Source organism: Neoarius graeffei, chromosome 2, assembly GCF_027579695.1.
Source record: "Neoarius graeffei isolate fNeoGra1 chromosome 2, fNeoGra1.pri, whole genome shotgun sequence".
NCBI classification, from domain to species: domain Eukaryota; kingdom Metazoa; phylum Chordata; class Actinopteri; order Siluriformes; family Ariidae; genus Neoarius; species Neoarius graeffei.
This window is the reverse complement of record NC_083570.1, coordinates 54792187-54808214: the sequence shown is the minus strand read 5'-3', so window position 1 is coordinate 54808214 and position 16028 is coordinate 54792187. Positions and strand designations below refer to the sequence as shown.

General features: G+C 41.0%; 1 protein-coding gene across 1 annotated transcript in view; it reads left to right on the top strand.

Annotated features, from left to right (window-relative positions):
* LOC132869598 (von Willebrand factor A domain-containing protein 5A-like) overlaps nucleotides 1-12625 on the top strand; it is a 28959-nt gene extending 16334 nt beyond the window's left edge. Inside the window, exons 9-13 of the mRNA XM_060902863.1 lie at nucleotides 4359-4397; nucleotides 5036-5080; nucleotides 8356-8495; nucleotides 12059-12182; nucleotides 12410-12625. Of these exons, the coding sequence (XP_060758846.1) occupies nucleotides 4359-4397; nucleotides 5036-5080; nucleotides 8356-8495; nucleotides 12059-12182; nucleotides 12410-12489 (428 nt within the window). The 3' untranslated portion in view covers nucleotides 12490-12625. The remainder of the gene's footprint in view (nucleotides 1-4358; nucleotides 4398-5035; nucleotides 5081-8355; nucleotides 8496-12058; nucleotides 12183-12409) is intronic.
* Nucleotides 12626-16028: the final 3403 nt, after the last annotated feature.

The following is a 16028-nucleotide window of genomic DNA, read 5'->3' as shown; positions in this document are numbered from 1 at the left end:
ATAGATGAGAAGCCTACCAAGGGCGACCAACTAATGCGTATCCTTGGAAAAAAGCGACAGGCTCGGTGGGAGGAAACTGTCACCTCAATTGACTTCACACATTCAAGCCAAAAGGTTGTGGGCTACAATCAACAGCCTTTCAAGGCACAGCAGCAAACCCAAGCCATGCCTCATTACTGTCAATTCTATTGTGTCGGTCCTCGTGGATAACAGCAAATGGAAGAAGAAGAGTGAAGAATCCAAGCTGCACACTCATGAAGTCAACAGGAAGATCAAAGAGACCACTGCCCGCCAACCCGCCTTAATGAATCTCTCCAGACTAGTTACCCTAGAACATCTAATGGACGCCATCCTGTGCCTAAAAAAGGACAAAGCCCTCGGCATTGACTTGGTTCATGCAGAATTCCTCTGCTACCTGGGAACCCGTGCTCTTGAATGGCTACTCCAGTTCCTCTCCAATTGCTTGGCCACCTTATCCATCCCTGCTGTGTGGCAGAAAGCCAAAGTGGTTACCATTCTTAAACCCAAGAAACCAGCAGATGATCCCAAGAGCTACAGGCCAATCTTGCTGCTCTGTATTACGTACAAGCTGATGGAGAGAATAATCCTGGCATGCATCAACAACATCGTTGAAATACACCTTCTACAAGAGCAGGCTGGCTTCCATAAAGGTAGATGTATCATGGACCAAATAGCCCGTCTTGTCAACGACATTGAAGCCACCTTCCAGAGAAAGAAACCTACACCGACTGAGGTGCTCCCCGTAGTCTCAGGAATTCCTCCTGCAAGCATCCGGTGAGACTATCAAGTCTTCAAGCTAGCAGAGAAGGCACTCGAGGAGAATAGCCTTGTTCCACCAATTCAGGACGATAACACCCCTCAACGGCTATCAAGGCAGCACTTCGCCATCAAAGCTGCAGCATTCATGAGAGCTGGACTGGCCTCCGACTCCTGGGTGGAGCAGAGATGGCAGGAGGAATGGAGCCGCTCATGCACCACCTTGCACTCTTTCGTTGATTTCCCCTCTGCAAAGCCCTGTGGTTACCATCTCACCCACAAGGCGTGGACCCGCCTCAACCACCTCCGCACTGGATGGGGCAGGACCCAGTCCTTCCTCAAGACGATCGGAGCTAGTGAGGATGATGCCTGCCAGTGCGGTCGCACGCAGACCCCAAATCCTTCAGGAGTGCCCAGTCTTCAAGCCACCCCATGGGCCTGATGGTCTCATCAAACTGGACGTGGACACAGTCAGCTGGCTGGAGAATGCTGACATCTCAGTGTAATTCCTGAGGAAATTACACGAACGAACGACCTTATAGTCGATGTCCCTGATTCGCCATATGACCTCGAAGGGCCCTTGCCACTTGGTGATTAATTTGGAGCTCGACGTGGAGAATAATAGGAGTACCTTGTCTCCCGGTGTGAACTCTCTAAGGCATGTGCCTCTGTCGTACATCCGGACTTGACGTTCTTGTGCTTGCTGTAAATTCTCCTGGGTTAAGTGCATGAGGGTGTGGAGTTTTGCATGCAGGTCAAGAATGTACTGAATTTTGTTCTTGCTAGGTGCAGGTCCCTCCTCCCAATTTTCTCGTAGCACATCCAAAATGCCACGCGGCTTACGCCTATATAATAGCTCAAATAGTGAAAAACGTGTGGAGGCTTGCGGGACCTCTCGTACTGCAAATAACAGGGGCTTGAGCAATTTATCTCAATTACGTGCATCCTCACAAATTTCTGAATTAAGTTTTTAAGTGGTTGATTAAACCGTTCCACTAAGCCATCCGTGTGTGGGTAACAGACACTGGTGCGGATAGACTTGATTCCCAATAACTCATAGAATTCACACAGTATGCGTGACACAAATGTAGTGCCTTGGTCTGTCAGGATTTCTTTCAGAATCCCAACCCGGAAGATAATACGGAAGAGCGCTTCTGCAATACTGTGTGCTGAGATATTGTGGAGAGGCACCGCTTCCGGATATCGCATTACATAGTCCACCAGAACTAAAAGCGATATCCCCATGCTGACCGATCTAATGGCCCAATGAGATCCATATCAATTCTCTCAAAAGGGGTCTCGATTAGAGAGAGAGGGTGCAAAGACACTTTTGGAGTGGCTGTGGGATTTACTAATTGGCATTCGCGGCACGCTGCACACCACCGACAGACGTCCCCGTGAATCCCTGGCCAATACAACCGGGCCATTATCCGGGCTAGCGTTTTATCCTGCCCTAAGTGTCCGGCCATGGGATTAAAGTGAGCTGCATGGAATACGAGTTCCCTACGGGTCTTTGGGATCAACAACTGGGTTATCTGTTCACCGGTTTGAGTGTCCTGTGTCACTCAGTTTAACCTATCCTAAATAGTAGTGACCTTACTCAGTGAAACGCATGACACAGAATCTCTTCTCGCGACTGCTCTAATGGGAAATCCTCAAGGGAATCCCCGAGAGAGGGAGGAGGGGCGAGCTGCTCCTCACTCCTTGTATCGCCCTGACGTGGTGCTGATGTAGACGGCTCTGTGGCAGCTTCCCCAGTTAATGCCACACCAGGATCTTCCCATGATGTACTAATGCAGGACCCACCTCTGACTATGTGTTCCATCAGTTCTTTAAACCCTGGCCAATCAGTCTCCAAAATCAGCGAGTGGGTGAGGCGAGGATTAACTGATGCCTTTATTCTATGCTTTTGGTCCCAGAATAGAATATAGACAGACACTAGAGGATAATTGTGAACATTCCCATGCACACACAACACCTTCACTGCTTGTGCTGTCCCCAATACCTCACCTTGTCAGTCACTACGTTTACATGCACATAGAGAGAATCGAATTTCTGCCGTTGCTCGACTGAAATCGAAGTTCAAAATGCCATGTATACACCTTAATTCGGCTGAAATTGAACCGAACTTGATTTCTCGGAATCGAGCTACACGACCTAGTTTATGCGATTTCTGCCGAGCTATTTTGCGCATGTATACCCTATCGAGCTAGTTGTCGAGCTACTTCCGGAAGTGACGAGTGACGAGACCACAAGCGGGAAACACAACAGCCTCGGTCGGCATGACAACGAATCATGACAACGGCATGAATCTTTTCTTTTTGTGGCATTGTTTGCACTGTTAAAATTTAGCTCACTTACTGTATCACCAAATACATCTGTACAGCTGTTGCATAGCTGTGAATTGTGTACATAAACAAGTCATTGTATTTGTGTGTGTGTGTGTGTGTGTGTATATATATGTCCAACATCTGAAGAATGTCAATAAAAACAAAACAACTGAACTTTTTGTGTGTTTATTAAGACATAAGTTAAATTGTAAGCAAAAAAAATATTTTTTTGTAAGCAAAAAATGGACTTTAGAAAAATATTATTGTGCAAAATAAGTTGTCTTACAAAACAGTGGTCTGTGCCGGACAGTTTGTAGCCATAGTCTGTTAGAGCAAGCCTAACAGCTTGAACACGGAACTGCTACTGTTGCCAGATTGGGGGTTTTAAGTGCATTTTAGCGGATTTGAACATGTTTTGGGCTGGAAAACGTCAGCAGTATCTGGCAACACTATAGCTCTTCTTCATGACGACAACCGGAAGTGTACCAACACGATGGGGCGTGTAGCGCCACGTGTGGCTCGGGTGCACAATGCACCTTGCACAATAGCCCGATTTCACTTGTGCATGTAGGATTGGATTTCTCTGGCACCCCTGCTGGGACCCTTTGCTCGATTACCAACAGCAGCTCGATTTGGACGTGCATGTAAACGTAGTCACTGTGTGTAAACTTCTGACTACAACTGTATAAAGGATTATAGTTTATTAATCACTGTTTAGTAAGTCAAGAATCCAAGAAATATCATGCTTGTTTGTGCAAAGAAACCCACTAAAGGCAACTAAATTTTGCCATCTCATCACTAAAACCTGTGTGACATAAATGTAAGTGTGTGAAATGAGCTTTAGCCACAGTTTTTGACGAATAACATTTTGCTTGTGTTCAGAACTGCATGTCATGTCCATGCACATGGCTATGTAACTTTTTTGTTTCCTTCTGTTTAATTAAAATAGTTCTGGCTAAAGGGATAAAAAAAAAAAGGGTCTTGTTTCCATAAGTAATTGAACATTATACTTATTGAACATGAGTCTCATATCATACGTTTTCTGTTACTGTCGTGTATTTAATCAAAAACAAAAACCTAGCTTTTTTTTCCAAATAGAAATGTTCAGAATCTCTGAACATCCCAAATACACAAATATATGCATTTTAAAAATTATGTTCCATTTTTAAAATCTAAATCTTCTTAACATAGTTCTTAACGTGTGTGTGTGTGTGTGTGTGTGTGTGTGTGTGTATTAAATGATCTTCACAGCATTTGGTGTTCTAAATAGTCGTGTGTTCAAGAAAGTGGGTAAGTATGCATAACTTTTTATTGTCTTTAATGACATATGTCAGGCAGTAACACTATCTGTATTCAGATTCACATCTATAGTAAGCACTGCCTAAATCAGAATTTTTAAAATAATATCTTGACATATTAACTCTCCCACTGTGTCTCTGGAAACACTGTAAAAAACAGTTATTAGTTTTGTTTGCACCCGCCTACAGTATTTCCTAATGAATTAAGATAGCTCTATTTCTTAAAATATAAGCTAACTAGGAGCATAAATTCATGCGAACGAATGTGGTTTTTCTTTGTCCCATTAGCTTCATATCTGACTGTTAGCTTGTACCTGTGTTACATCCCATGGGATTCCAGTCTTGATGCACACCTCTAGTCTCAAGCAGATGCTCTATGAACTTTACTGGCAAACTTTCTTTAAAAAGCACCTATTTGTATTTGTTTGTATGCAATTTATTTTGTAAAATATCTTAAGCACTGCAATTGCATCACATCTGGAACATTAATGTAAAGTGTTAACTTATTTACTATCTTTTGTTGTGGAGTATAAAACCATAAAAAATGTTGTCATTTGATAAGACCAGACCTGCTCAGTGAACAATGACTCAATGATGCATGTATCATATTTTTGGTTTACCCATGTACAGGTATGCTTAAACTTGCATCATGTAAAGCAAAAATATCAACTTCCAGTAAGTGTTACATACTCACATGAGACTAATATTTTACTTTCTTTCTTTTTTTCATCCTCTAGTACAGATGAAGTGTGTACAACAGCTTTTGCTCTAACTTTGTTCGTGAATAGAGGAGCCACTATTAAGTTCTTATTACTTACAAATTTATTCCCATCTCATTATCTCTAGCTGCTTTATCCTGTTCTACAGCTGACTATGGGCGAAAGGCAGGGTACACCATGGACGAGCCACCAGGTCATCACAGGGCTGACACATAGACACAGACAACCATTCACACTCACACCTACGGTCAATTTAGAGTCACCAGTTAACCTAACCTGCATGTCTTTGGACTGTGGGGGAAACTGGAGCACCCAGAGGAAACCCACGCGGACACAGGGAGAACATGCAAACTCCGCACAGAAAGGCCCTCGCCGGCCACAGGGCTCGAACCCGGACCTTCTTGCTGTGAGGCGACAGCGCTAACCGCTATACCACCGTGCCGCCCCTACAAATTTATTGTTGGTTTTTAATTATTAACTACTTAGTAGATCACATTGCTACTTTAAAAATAGATGTCATATTTTGTTGATTTTTGAACTTCTGCTGTAAAATATTTTCAACAATATTTTCTTTCTGCAAATATTAATGTGCATTACTTTATATTGGCTGAATTTAAAAGTTTGGACACCCCTCCAATTGTAAAATGTCAGAGCTTAATTAACTTGTTAGATCTTAATTGACTCATTAGGACATATTGGGCAGGTCAGGAATTGTTATTAGGAAAAACTATCACCGAGTGTAATAATTTCTCTGACCCATGGGATCCTGCAGCTGACTGAGGATCTGAGAAAGATGCAAATAAATTCTTACAAAGCAGAGATAGGCTATAAAAAATATATTAAAATGCTTACAATTTCCACTGTCTGAAATTTTATTAAGAAATGGCAGTTAATGGGAACTTTGGAAGTCCAGGCCAAGAAAACCTTCAGGCAAAACTACCCATACACTGGCCAGAAAGACAAAATAAAAACCTCAAATGACTGTCATCTGAATTTTGGAAATAAATGTGTCCTATTCAATCAAGAAATTCAAACTGAACAGAGATTTGTTTCTACAGCAGGACAATGATCAAAAACCTACCTCATAATCCACTATAAACTTCTTCATTAAACACAAATTGGAAAGTTTGGAATGGCCCTCATAGTCTTCTGACTTGAACGCATCTGAGTATACTGTATGTAGGTAGATTTTAAATGTGTTGTGTATCCCAAGTGGCTCAAGAATATTTCAAAACTAAAAGCATTCTGCAAAGAATAGTGGATGGAAATTCCTAAAACAAAAATAGAAAAACTCCTAGCTGGCTACGAAAAGCATCTGAAAGCTGTAATACAGTCGAGTCCATGCGTATTTGGACAGTGACACAATTTTTTATCCCCCGCTGGCCGAAAGGCCCGAAGGGGGATTATGTTGTGGCAGTGTCCATCTGTGCTGCAGTTTTTTTCAGACATGATAATTATAATGCCATGATGGTAGGATGATGGTGCCTTTTGTAAAACAGATACTTATTAATGAATTTGTTGAGCTCAATTCTCAAATGTTTGTGAAGCTAAAAGAATTTTCATTGCTTTAGAACTTGGTGGCATGGACTTTCGCATGAGGCCAGGTAATGTTCAGCAATGACATTGTAAGGAACCTCTCGTGTGTGTGTGTGTGTGTGTATCAAGATTTGGACAGTGGCACCATTTTCATAATTTTGCCTCTGTACAGCACCACAGTGAAATTGAAATTAAGCAATTAAGATGTGATTGAAGTGCAGACTTTTGGCATTTATTTAAGGAGTTTAACAAAAATAGCTTGCTAGAAAGCCTGCCCAGTTCTGGAACAAGATTCTTTGGACAGATGAAACAAAGATTAACTATTACCAGAATGATGTGAAGAGTATGGAGAAGGAAAGGAAGGGCTCATGATCTAAAGCTTACCACCATCATCTGTCAAACATGGTGTACATGGGCATGTACGGTTGCCAGTGGAACTGGGTCACTGGTGTTTATTGATGTGATTGCTGATAGAAGTAGCAGGATGAATTCTGAAGTACAGTATATAGAGCTATACTTTCTGCTCAAATTCAGCCACATGCTGAAAAAAAAAACCAATAGGACAGTGCTTCAGATTACAGATGGATAATGACCCAAAACATCCCATGAAAGCTACCCAAGAGCTTCTTAATTCAAAGACATGGAATGTTCTTAAAAGTCCAAGGCAGTCAACCCAGTTGAGCATGCTTTTCACTCACTGAAGACAAAACTGAAGGCATGAAGACCCACAAACAAGCAGCAACTGAAGGGGGCAGCAGTAAAGCATCTCAAGAAGGAAACTCATTCGGTGACGTCCAGAGGTACCAGACTTCCAGATTAAAATGTTGATCATATTTATAATAATGTTAGTTTGTCCAATTACTTTTGTGCCTGTGAATATGGAGGAACTATATTAAAAAATGGCTATAATTCCTAAACAGATGAGTCAATATTTTTGTTAAACCCCTTGAATTAAAGCTGAAAGTCTACACTTCACATTGTGATTGCTTCATTTCAAATCCATTGTAGTGGTGTACAAAATTAGAAAAATTGTCACTGACCAAATACTTATGGACCTTGGAATACCTACGTATATATGATGTGTATTGATGAACTTTTCTCCTTATTATTACTCATCTCACCTCATTATCTCTAGACGCTTTATCCTTCTGCAGGGTCGCAGGCAAGCTGAAGCCTATCCCAGCTGACTACGGGCGAAAGGCGGGGTACACCCTGGACAAGTCGCCAGGTCATCACGGGGCCTTATTATTACTATTTATTTTTATTATTTAGTAAGATCTATGGGCGGCACGGTGGTGTAGTGGTTACCGCTGTCGCCTCACAGCAAGAAGGTCCTGGGTTCGAGCCCCGGGGCCGGCGAGGGCCTTTCTGTGTGGAGTTTGCATGTTCTCCCCGTGTCCGCGTGGGTTTCCTCCGGGTGCTCCGGTTTCCCCCACAGTCCAAAGACATGCAGGTTAGGTTAACTGGTGACTAAATTGACCGTAGGTGTGAATGGGAGTGCGAATGGTTGTCTGTGTCTATGTGTCAGCCCTGTGATGACCTGGCGACTTGTCCAGGGTGTACCCCGCCTTTCACCCGTAGTCAGCTGGGATAGGCTCCAGCTTGCCTGCGACCCTGTAGAACAGGATAAAGCAGCTAGAGATAATGAGAATGAGTAAGATCTATGTTTATATATCTATATTGATGTCTCTTTAGAAATTTCTGAAGCTCCAAAGGACCCGTTGTTGCAGCTTATCTCCCTCCAGAAGGCTTCGGGTTGCTGGAAAATGGGGTCCACACTTGCAGAGGTCTTTGGGAAGGGAGAAAAAGAGTTGGTCGAGCAGATTCCTTCACAGGTCAATGCCCATTTAATATTTGTGACATGTGTGACCATCATGGAAATTTACCCATGAAGCCTAAATTATTACTATTTCTCTGTAATAATATTTATTAATAATTACATATAACTAAGCGTCTCTCCCAACAATGTAAATTTTAGGATATGAAATGGTACTTTAGATGACAAATTGTAACAAGGGTCTTACAGAGGCAGAGTAAGGATCCATATGCATGAGGTTTATTGACAGGAAAATCAGTCAAAACAGGCTGGGTTATTACAGAAAAAAAAAGTAAACCCACACCAGAGATGGACAAATCCAGTATAATTTTAAAAATGTGGTCAAAGAACAAGGCAGGGTCAAAATACCAGATATAAAAACATCATAGGCAAAAACAATACAAGGTAACACACAAGATGCAAATAGCTAAAAGAAACATGGCTCAAAACTCACACAAATGTCTGACAAACCATAAGACTTTGCAAAAATGGACAAGTTCATGTGCTTTTTAAATAGTCCAAACAGGACACGAGTAGTGTGACTGAAGAAGCAGTTCCGATTGCAGGGAAGTTTGCGATCTGGTGGTCTGGAAAAGAAGTGTCCAGGATGTTATGTAAATATTCTTCCATAGCCGGACACCAAGCTCTTATCCACAGTGCTGTTAAACATTTTTGTTTCTTTTAAATCACATTTTAAACCATATGCATATAAAGCAATCTACATAACACTCATAAGCAATATACAACTCTGGGGAAAAAAATGAAGAGACCACTTCAGTTTTTTTCTTAAATCAGCATCTCTATGTATGGCAGCCTTTCCATCCCAGTGTCTGTGCTGGAATTCCAACACAAGCACACCTCATTTTACTTAATGAGGTACTGATTAGTTGATCACCTGAACCAAATCTTATTTAACGAGGAAAAGTATTAAAAACCACTGCTGTGGTCATCACTACCCTCTTACAATAGGACCAGTTTGGATGGTGAAAACAGTGCTAGTAGTACCTTAATTGGAATACAAAAGTATCTATTCGTCATGCCAAAAGAGTTAAAAAGAAAAGTTTTGAGTGAGAAAAAGAAGGGTTCAATTCTGGCTTTACTGGCAGAGGGATACAGTGAGCGTCAGGTTGTGTCCATCCTCAAAATTTCAAAGACGGTAGGTCATAAGAACAAGGTCAAGCAGCAGACATTGGGGACAATAAAGTTACAGACTGGCAGAAGGCAAAAACAACTCTCCACTGACCAGGATGATCGTCAACTCCTTCAAATGTTACTCAACAACCGTAGGATGACATCAAGTGACCTAGAAAAAGAATGGCAAATGGCAGCTGGTGTTAAGTGCATGGCAAGGATGGTTTGAAGCAGGCTCCTCCAGGTGGGGTTGAAGTCATGCAAAGCTAGAAAAAGCCCTTCATCAGTGAGAAGCAAAGAAGAGCCAGGCTGAGGTTTGATAGACCATAAGGATTGGACTGTAGATGACTGGAGTAAGGTCATCTTCACTGATAGGAAAAGCTGAAAATTGAACTCATCACCTGGTTATCTAATGGTTAGACGGAGACCCGGAGAGGCCTACAAGCCAGGTCTCGCACCCATTGTGAAATTTGGTGGAGGATTGAGGATCATCTGGGGGTGCTTCAGCAAGGCTGGAATGGGGCAGATCTTTATTTGTGAAAGACATATTACTCAAGCCATGTACAAGGTTTTCCTGAAAGAAAACTTGCTTCCTTCTGCTCTGACAATGTTCCTTAACTCTGAGGATTGGGATTTCCAGCAAGACAATGCTCCATGCCAAACAGCCAGGTCAATCAAGGTGTGGATGGAGGTCCACAAGATCAAGACCCTATCATGGCCAGCCCAATCTCCAGACCTGAACCCCATTTGAAAACCTCTGGAATGTGATCAAGAGGAAGATGGATGGTCACAAGCTATCAAACAAAGCTGAGCTGATTGTATTTTTGCATCAGGAGTGGTATAAAGTCACCCAAGTGCAATGTGAAAGACTGGTGGAGAGCATGCCAAGACCCATGAAAGCGATGATTTATATGTCAGGATTATTCCACCAAATATTGATTTCTGAACTCATCCTAAGTTCAAACATTAGAATTGTGTTTAAAATTGAATATCTTGATTTCAATGCATTATTCAAGGTCTGAAAACACTTAATATTTTTGTTACTTTGACCAGTTGTCATGTTCTGCTATTAAATGCTCTAAGTGACAGTATTCTTATGTGAAATTTGGGGGAAATGATGTCAGTAGTTCATGGAACAAAACAAAAATGTTCATGTTCCTCAAGACACATACCTATAAATGGTAAAACCAGAGAAACTGACAATTTTGCAGTGTTTTTTTTATTTTTTTTCCAGAGCTGTACATATAACAATATAGTGATGCTTAAAAGTTTGTGAACCCTTTATAATTTTCTGTATTTGTGCATAAATATGACTTAAAACATAATCAGATTTTCACATAAGTCCTAAAAGTAGATAAAGGGAACCCAATTAAACAAATGAAAAAAAAATATTATGTTCTGTCATTTATGTACTAAGGAAAACGATCCAGTATTACATATGTGAGTGGCAAAAGTATGTGAAACTTTGCTTTCAGTATCTGGTGTGACCCCCTTGTGCAGCAGTAACTGCAACTAAACATTTCTGGTAACTATTGATCAGTCCTGCATATCAGCCTGGAGGAATTTCAGCCCAGTCCTCTGTACAGAACAGCTTCAACTCTGGGATGTTGGTGGGTTTCCTTGTTTGAACTGCTCACACAACATTTCTACTGGATTAAAATAATTTGGCTCTCATTCTTTGATAGAATGACGTGTGCTTCGGGTCATTGTCTTCCTCCATGAACCACTTTCTCTTGAGATTCAGTTGACAGACAGATGTCCTACATTTTCCTTTAGAATTCACTGGAATAATTCAAAATTCATTGTTCCATCAATGATGACAAGCTCTCCTGGCACAGAAGCAGGAAAACAGGCCCAGACCATGATACTACCATTGCCATGTTTCACAGATGGGATAAGGTTCTTATGCTGAAATGCAGTGTTTTCCTTTCTGCACACATTAATAATTTTCTGCTCATAATTATGCGCACACAATTACTTTTCTGCTCACTGCAGCTGAAAAGAGTAAATTAGGTGAGTTACTTTTTTCTTCCTGGTAGCTCTAACAAATCTGGCCATTTTTCTTTGACCTCTCTTATCAACAAGGCATTTCCACCCACACAACTGTCACTCACCTCAGTATTTTTTGTTGATTTTTTTTTTTTTGCACAATTCTGTGTAAACTTTAGGGATTGTTGTGTGTGAAATTCCTAGGATCAGCAGTTTCTGAAATACTCAAACCAGTCCATCTGGTATCAGCATACATTCCATGATCAAAGTCCCAGAGATTTTTTTCTTCATTCAGATGTTTGATGTGAACATTGTGTGAAGATCCTGACCTGTATCTGCATGATTTGATGCATTGTGCTGCTGCCACATGATTGATTAGATAACTACATGAATGTACAGGTGTTGTTCCTAATAAACTGAATGGTGAGTGTACGTTAGTTTCCTGTTTGGTTTTGTGTGCAGATGAAGCCAGATGTCTGGGCTACACTTCTGGCTCTGATTTGGTTACATGGCTTTAAGATCAATGCACAGGTTGAATGGCAAATTTTGGCCATGAAAGCAGTGGCATGGATCCGCACTCAGAAAGGTAAAGTCTACGTTTCAGCAATTAGTTACTAATAATGAAATGAAAAAAGTAAACAAAAGAAAAATGGATAATTTGTACTGCTCAAAAATTCCACATTTTGATGAAGCAGTTTTCTGTTTAAGGGAAATGTTTAACCAACACATTACCAGATTTAACACTAACATTTTTACATTGTCTTGCTGTCATGGCGATGATGACGACGTGTGTGTGCACATTTTATGTTTCAGTGGTGAACCAGTCAGAGTGTGTACAGGTAGGAAACGCTCTACTGGGCTGTCAAGTTAAAGAAGACGCTCTTGGGCTCTGAAGACTTTACCCTCTTACAGCATCCACAGAAAAGCCTTGGCATCATTTCTCTTTCCTATATTTTAAGAGTTTTACTTTCATTAGCATGCTTTTACTTATAAGATGTTGGCAATGGGATTGCTAGTATGACCAAAAACCCTGGATACTTGATTATTCTGTAGTGATAAAGTAAACAAATACATACATATATTTGCGCAGATTTTTTGTCAATTGCAAATAACTTAAAATACAAGAGCAACATTATATTTTCATGTGTAAAATTCTTTCTTTAGTTCAGGTTTTATTTTTATATGCATTAGATGGTGTGAAGTATGTGGTGTTGCCCCAAGAATCCAACGAGGTCAGTGTGTGCCAGGTTTAATGCAGCTGTTGCCTGCTAAGGATTAATGTCTAGATGTATAAAGGCTGTTTGAAATGTGCAATAATAGTTCACAAGAACAATAACAATAGTGAAGTGAGGAAGTGCAGAGAGAGAAGGCCCTCTTCTGCATTCTTGGAGCTGTGGAGCACCATGGATTGATTGTCATCATTGACAATAGATATTACATTATCGATTGTCCAATCATTTTGAATATTTACTGGTTTCATATAAAGCTTTCGAAGCACTTTGCTTGCACAGCTAATAAAGGAATTTTGCCTGAAATGTCATGTTTCTTTATAAACTTTGAATTTTATTGGGCTTTTACTATATACTTAATTCAAGCTAAGAGATAATAATTTCTGCTTTATGTCAGGAAAGCAGGTGTGGATGCAGATGTCAGGTAAAACACAGCTTCATTAAAGCTTTCAAACAAATCAAAATCAGCAGATGATAACTCTGTGTCAGAAAACAGGCAATGGACTGACAATGAGCAAACAACATAAACTAGGTCAGGCCAGGACTGAGAAAATAGGAAATCACAACAATGATCAAAACCAGAATAACAAAGTGACAATATAGCAAGGCTTGGTGACAACAGGTAGAAACAGAGTGTATACTTTGCATTTCAAATTGCAAGCCTTAAAGCTTTGCACTTGTGGGTAAAACATGTTATAATATTTTTATAGCAGAGCCCCATACTTGTAGAAATGCATCAACCTGATTTTTGATAGCTTGAATATACAACATCCATATGCATAACGAACGTTTACCACCACAGAGAACCCAATCATAAGTGCAAGGCAACGTACCTCAAACATCTGACCACCAAGCAATGAAATTTGTATCTTTATTTACATCAGATAGATGGGTTTTTATCCAGCCCTTATTTTTAATTTGCTTTTTAAAAAAATATGGGATTATTTACTAACACATATTATGAAAAATATTCACAGCAGTTTCATATAAAACTAGTTAAAACCGTGTCCACTAGCTTGTTGGACAATTGACAGGTTCATATAAAAGGGTGGTAGATGGATGTAAGTGCAGGAAGGGTTTAATTGAAAGCAAGTTAGCAAACAGATCCAAAACGGAGATGGAGTTGAAAAACAGGCAGTGAGGCACAGACAGGATCTCAGAGGTAATACAATACTCACAGTCCAAAAACACAAACACGGTCAAAACTAGAAAAGTGATGCAAAACACATGGCTTTTGCAAAGTCTGTATTACTGGGAGTCCTTATATATATGCACTGTGATTGAGCTCTTATCGGGAACAGGTGCATGGTAATTAGTCCTAAAGGCATTACAGTCTGGCTGTGCACCGAGTGCCAACATGTGTGTGGTCATGAAAAGTGTAACCAGACAACTGTTTGATATATCAAGTTTGATATTCGATAGTAACTACAGTGCCCTCCACAATTATTGGCACCCCTGGTTAAGATGTGTTAAAAGCCTTAAAATAAATTCAATTTTTCTTGCTGAAGCATAATCTCACACTGAAAATTGTAGAAAAATGTAACCTTTAACTCAAGTGAATTAAAAAAAAATCCCTGACTAAGAAATTATTTTTCATAAAATCATCTGTGGGGCGGCACGGTGGTGTAGTGGTTAGCGCTGTCGCCTCACAGCAAGAAGGTCCTGGGTTCGAGCCCCGGGGCCGGCGAGGGCCTTTCTGTGTGGAGTTTGCATGTTCTCCCCGTGTCCGCGTGGATTTCCTCCGGGTGCTCCGGTTTCCCCCACAGTCCAAAGACATGCAGGTTAGGTTAACTGGTGACTCTAAATTGACCGTAGGTGTGAATGTGAGTGTGAATGGTTGTCCGTGTCTATGTGTCAGCCCTGTGATGACCTGGCGACTTGTCCAGGGTGTACCCCGCCTTTCGCCCGTAGTCAGCTGGGATAGGCTCCAGCTTGCCTGCGACCCTGTAGAAGGATAAAGCGGCTAGAGATAATGAGATGAGAAAATCATCTGTTCCAAAATTATTGGCACCCATAACTCCTAGAAAATAAATGTAATTGAAGCATTTCTGTCATTTCTACTGTAGTTTATAAAGTTGATCAGAGTATCTAGGAACCTTTAATTAGTAATTCATCACATCCTGTTTCCCTGGGGTATAAATATGATGTGACACAGAGGCCTATTTCTCTTATCCACTCTTCAACATGGGAAAGACAAGAGAACATACCATTCAAGTAAGGCAGATGTGTGTCGACCTTCATAAGTCAGGCAATGGCTACAAGAAAATAGCCACTTGCCTACACCTGCCCATATCTACAGTCAGAGGAATCATCAAGAAGTTTAAAACAACTGGAACAGTGGCAAACAAGCCTGGACGAAGATGCAAGTTTATCTTCCCACCATGCACAGTGAGGAGGATGGTAAGAGAAGTAAAAAGTTCTCTAAAGCTCATTGTTAGAGAATTGCATCAAAGAGTGGCATCTTGGGGTCACAAAGTCTCCATAACAACCATCAGGCACTATCTACATGCCAACAAGCTGTTTGGGAGGCATGCACGGAAAAAGTCTTTTCTCACAAGCATAAACGTAAACGTCTGGAGTTCACAAAGTGGGTCTGGCGTAACACAAAAGTGAGTATGCGGAAAAGCACCTCATGCCCACTGTGAAGTATGGGGGAAGATCGGTGATGCTGTGGGCCTGTTTCTCTTCCAAAGGCCCCAGGAACCTTGTTAGCGTGGATGGCATCATGAACTCTGAAATACCAGGATATTTTAAATCAAAATATGGTGGCCTCTGCCCAAAAGGTGAAGATGGGTCGTCACTGGGTCTTTCAGCAAGATAATGACCCTAAACATGTGGCCAAATCTACACAAAAATGGTTCACCAGACACAAAATCAAGCTCCTCCCATGGCCATCTCAGTCCCTAGACCTCAAACCAATTGAAAACCTGTGGGGTGAGCTGAAGAGGAGAGTGCATAGGAGAGGACCCAGGACTCTGGACGATTTAGAGATTGTGCAAAGAGGAATGGTCGAAGATCCCTTTCTCTGTATTCTTCTCTGTATTCTCCCATCTTGTGAAATGTTATAGGAGAAGATTAAGTGCTGTCTTGTTGCCAAAAGGGGGTTGTACAAAGTATTAACATCAGGCATGCCAATAATTGTGGCACACATGATTTCATGTAAAAGAATTATTTCTGGGGCGGCACGGTGGTGTAGTGGTTAG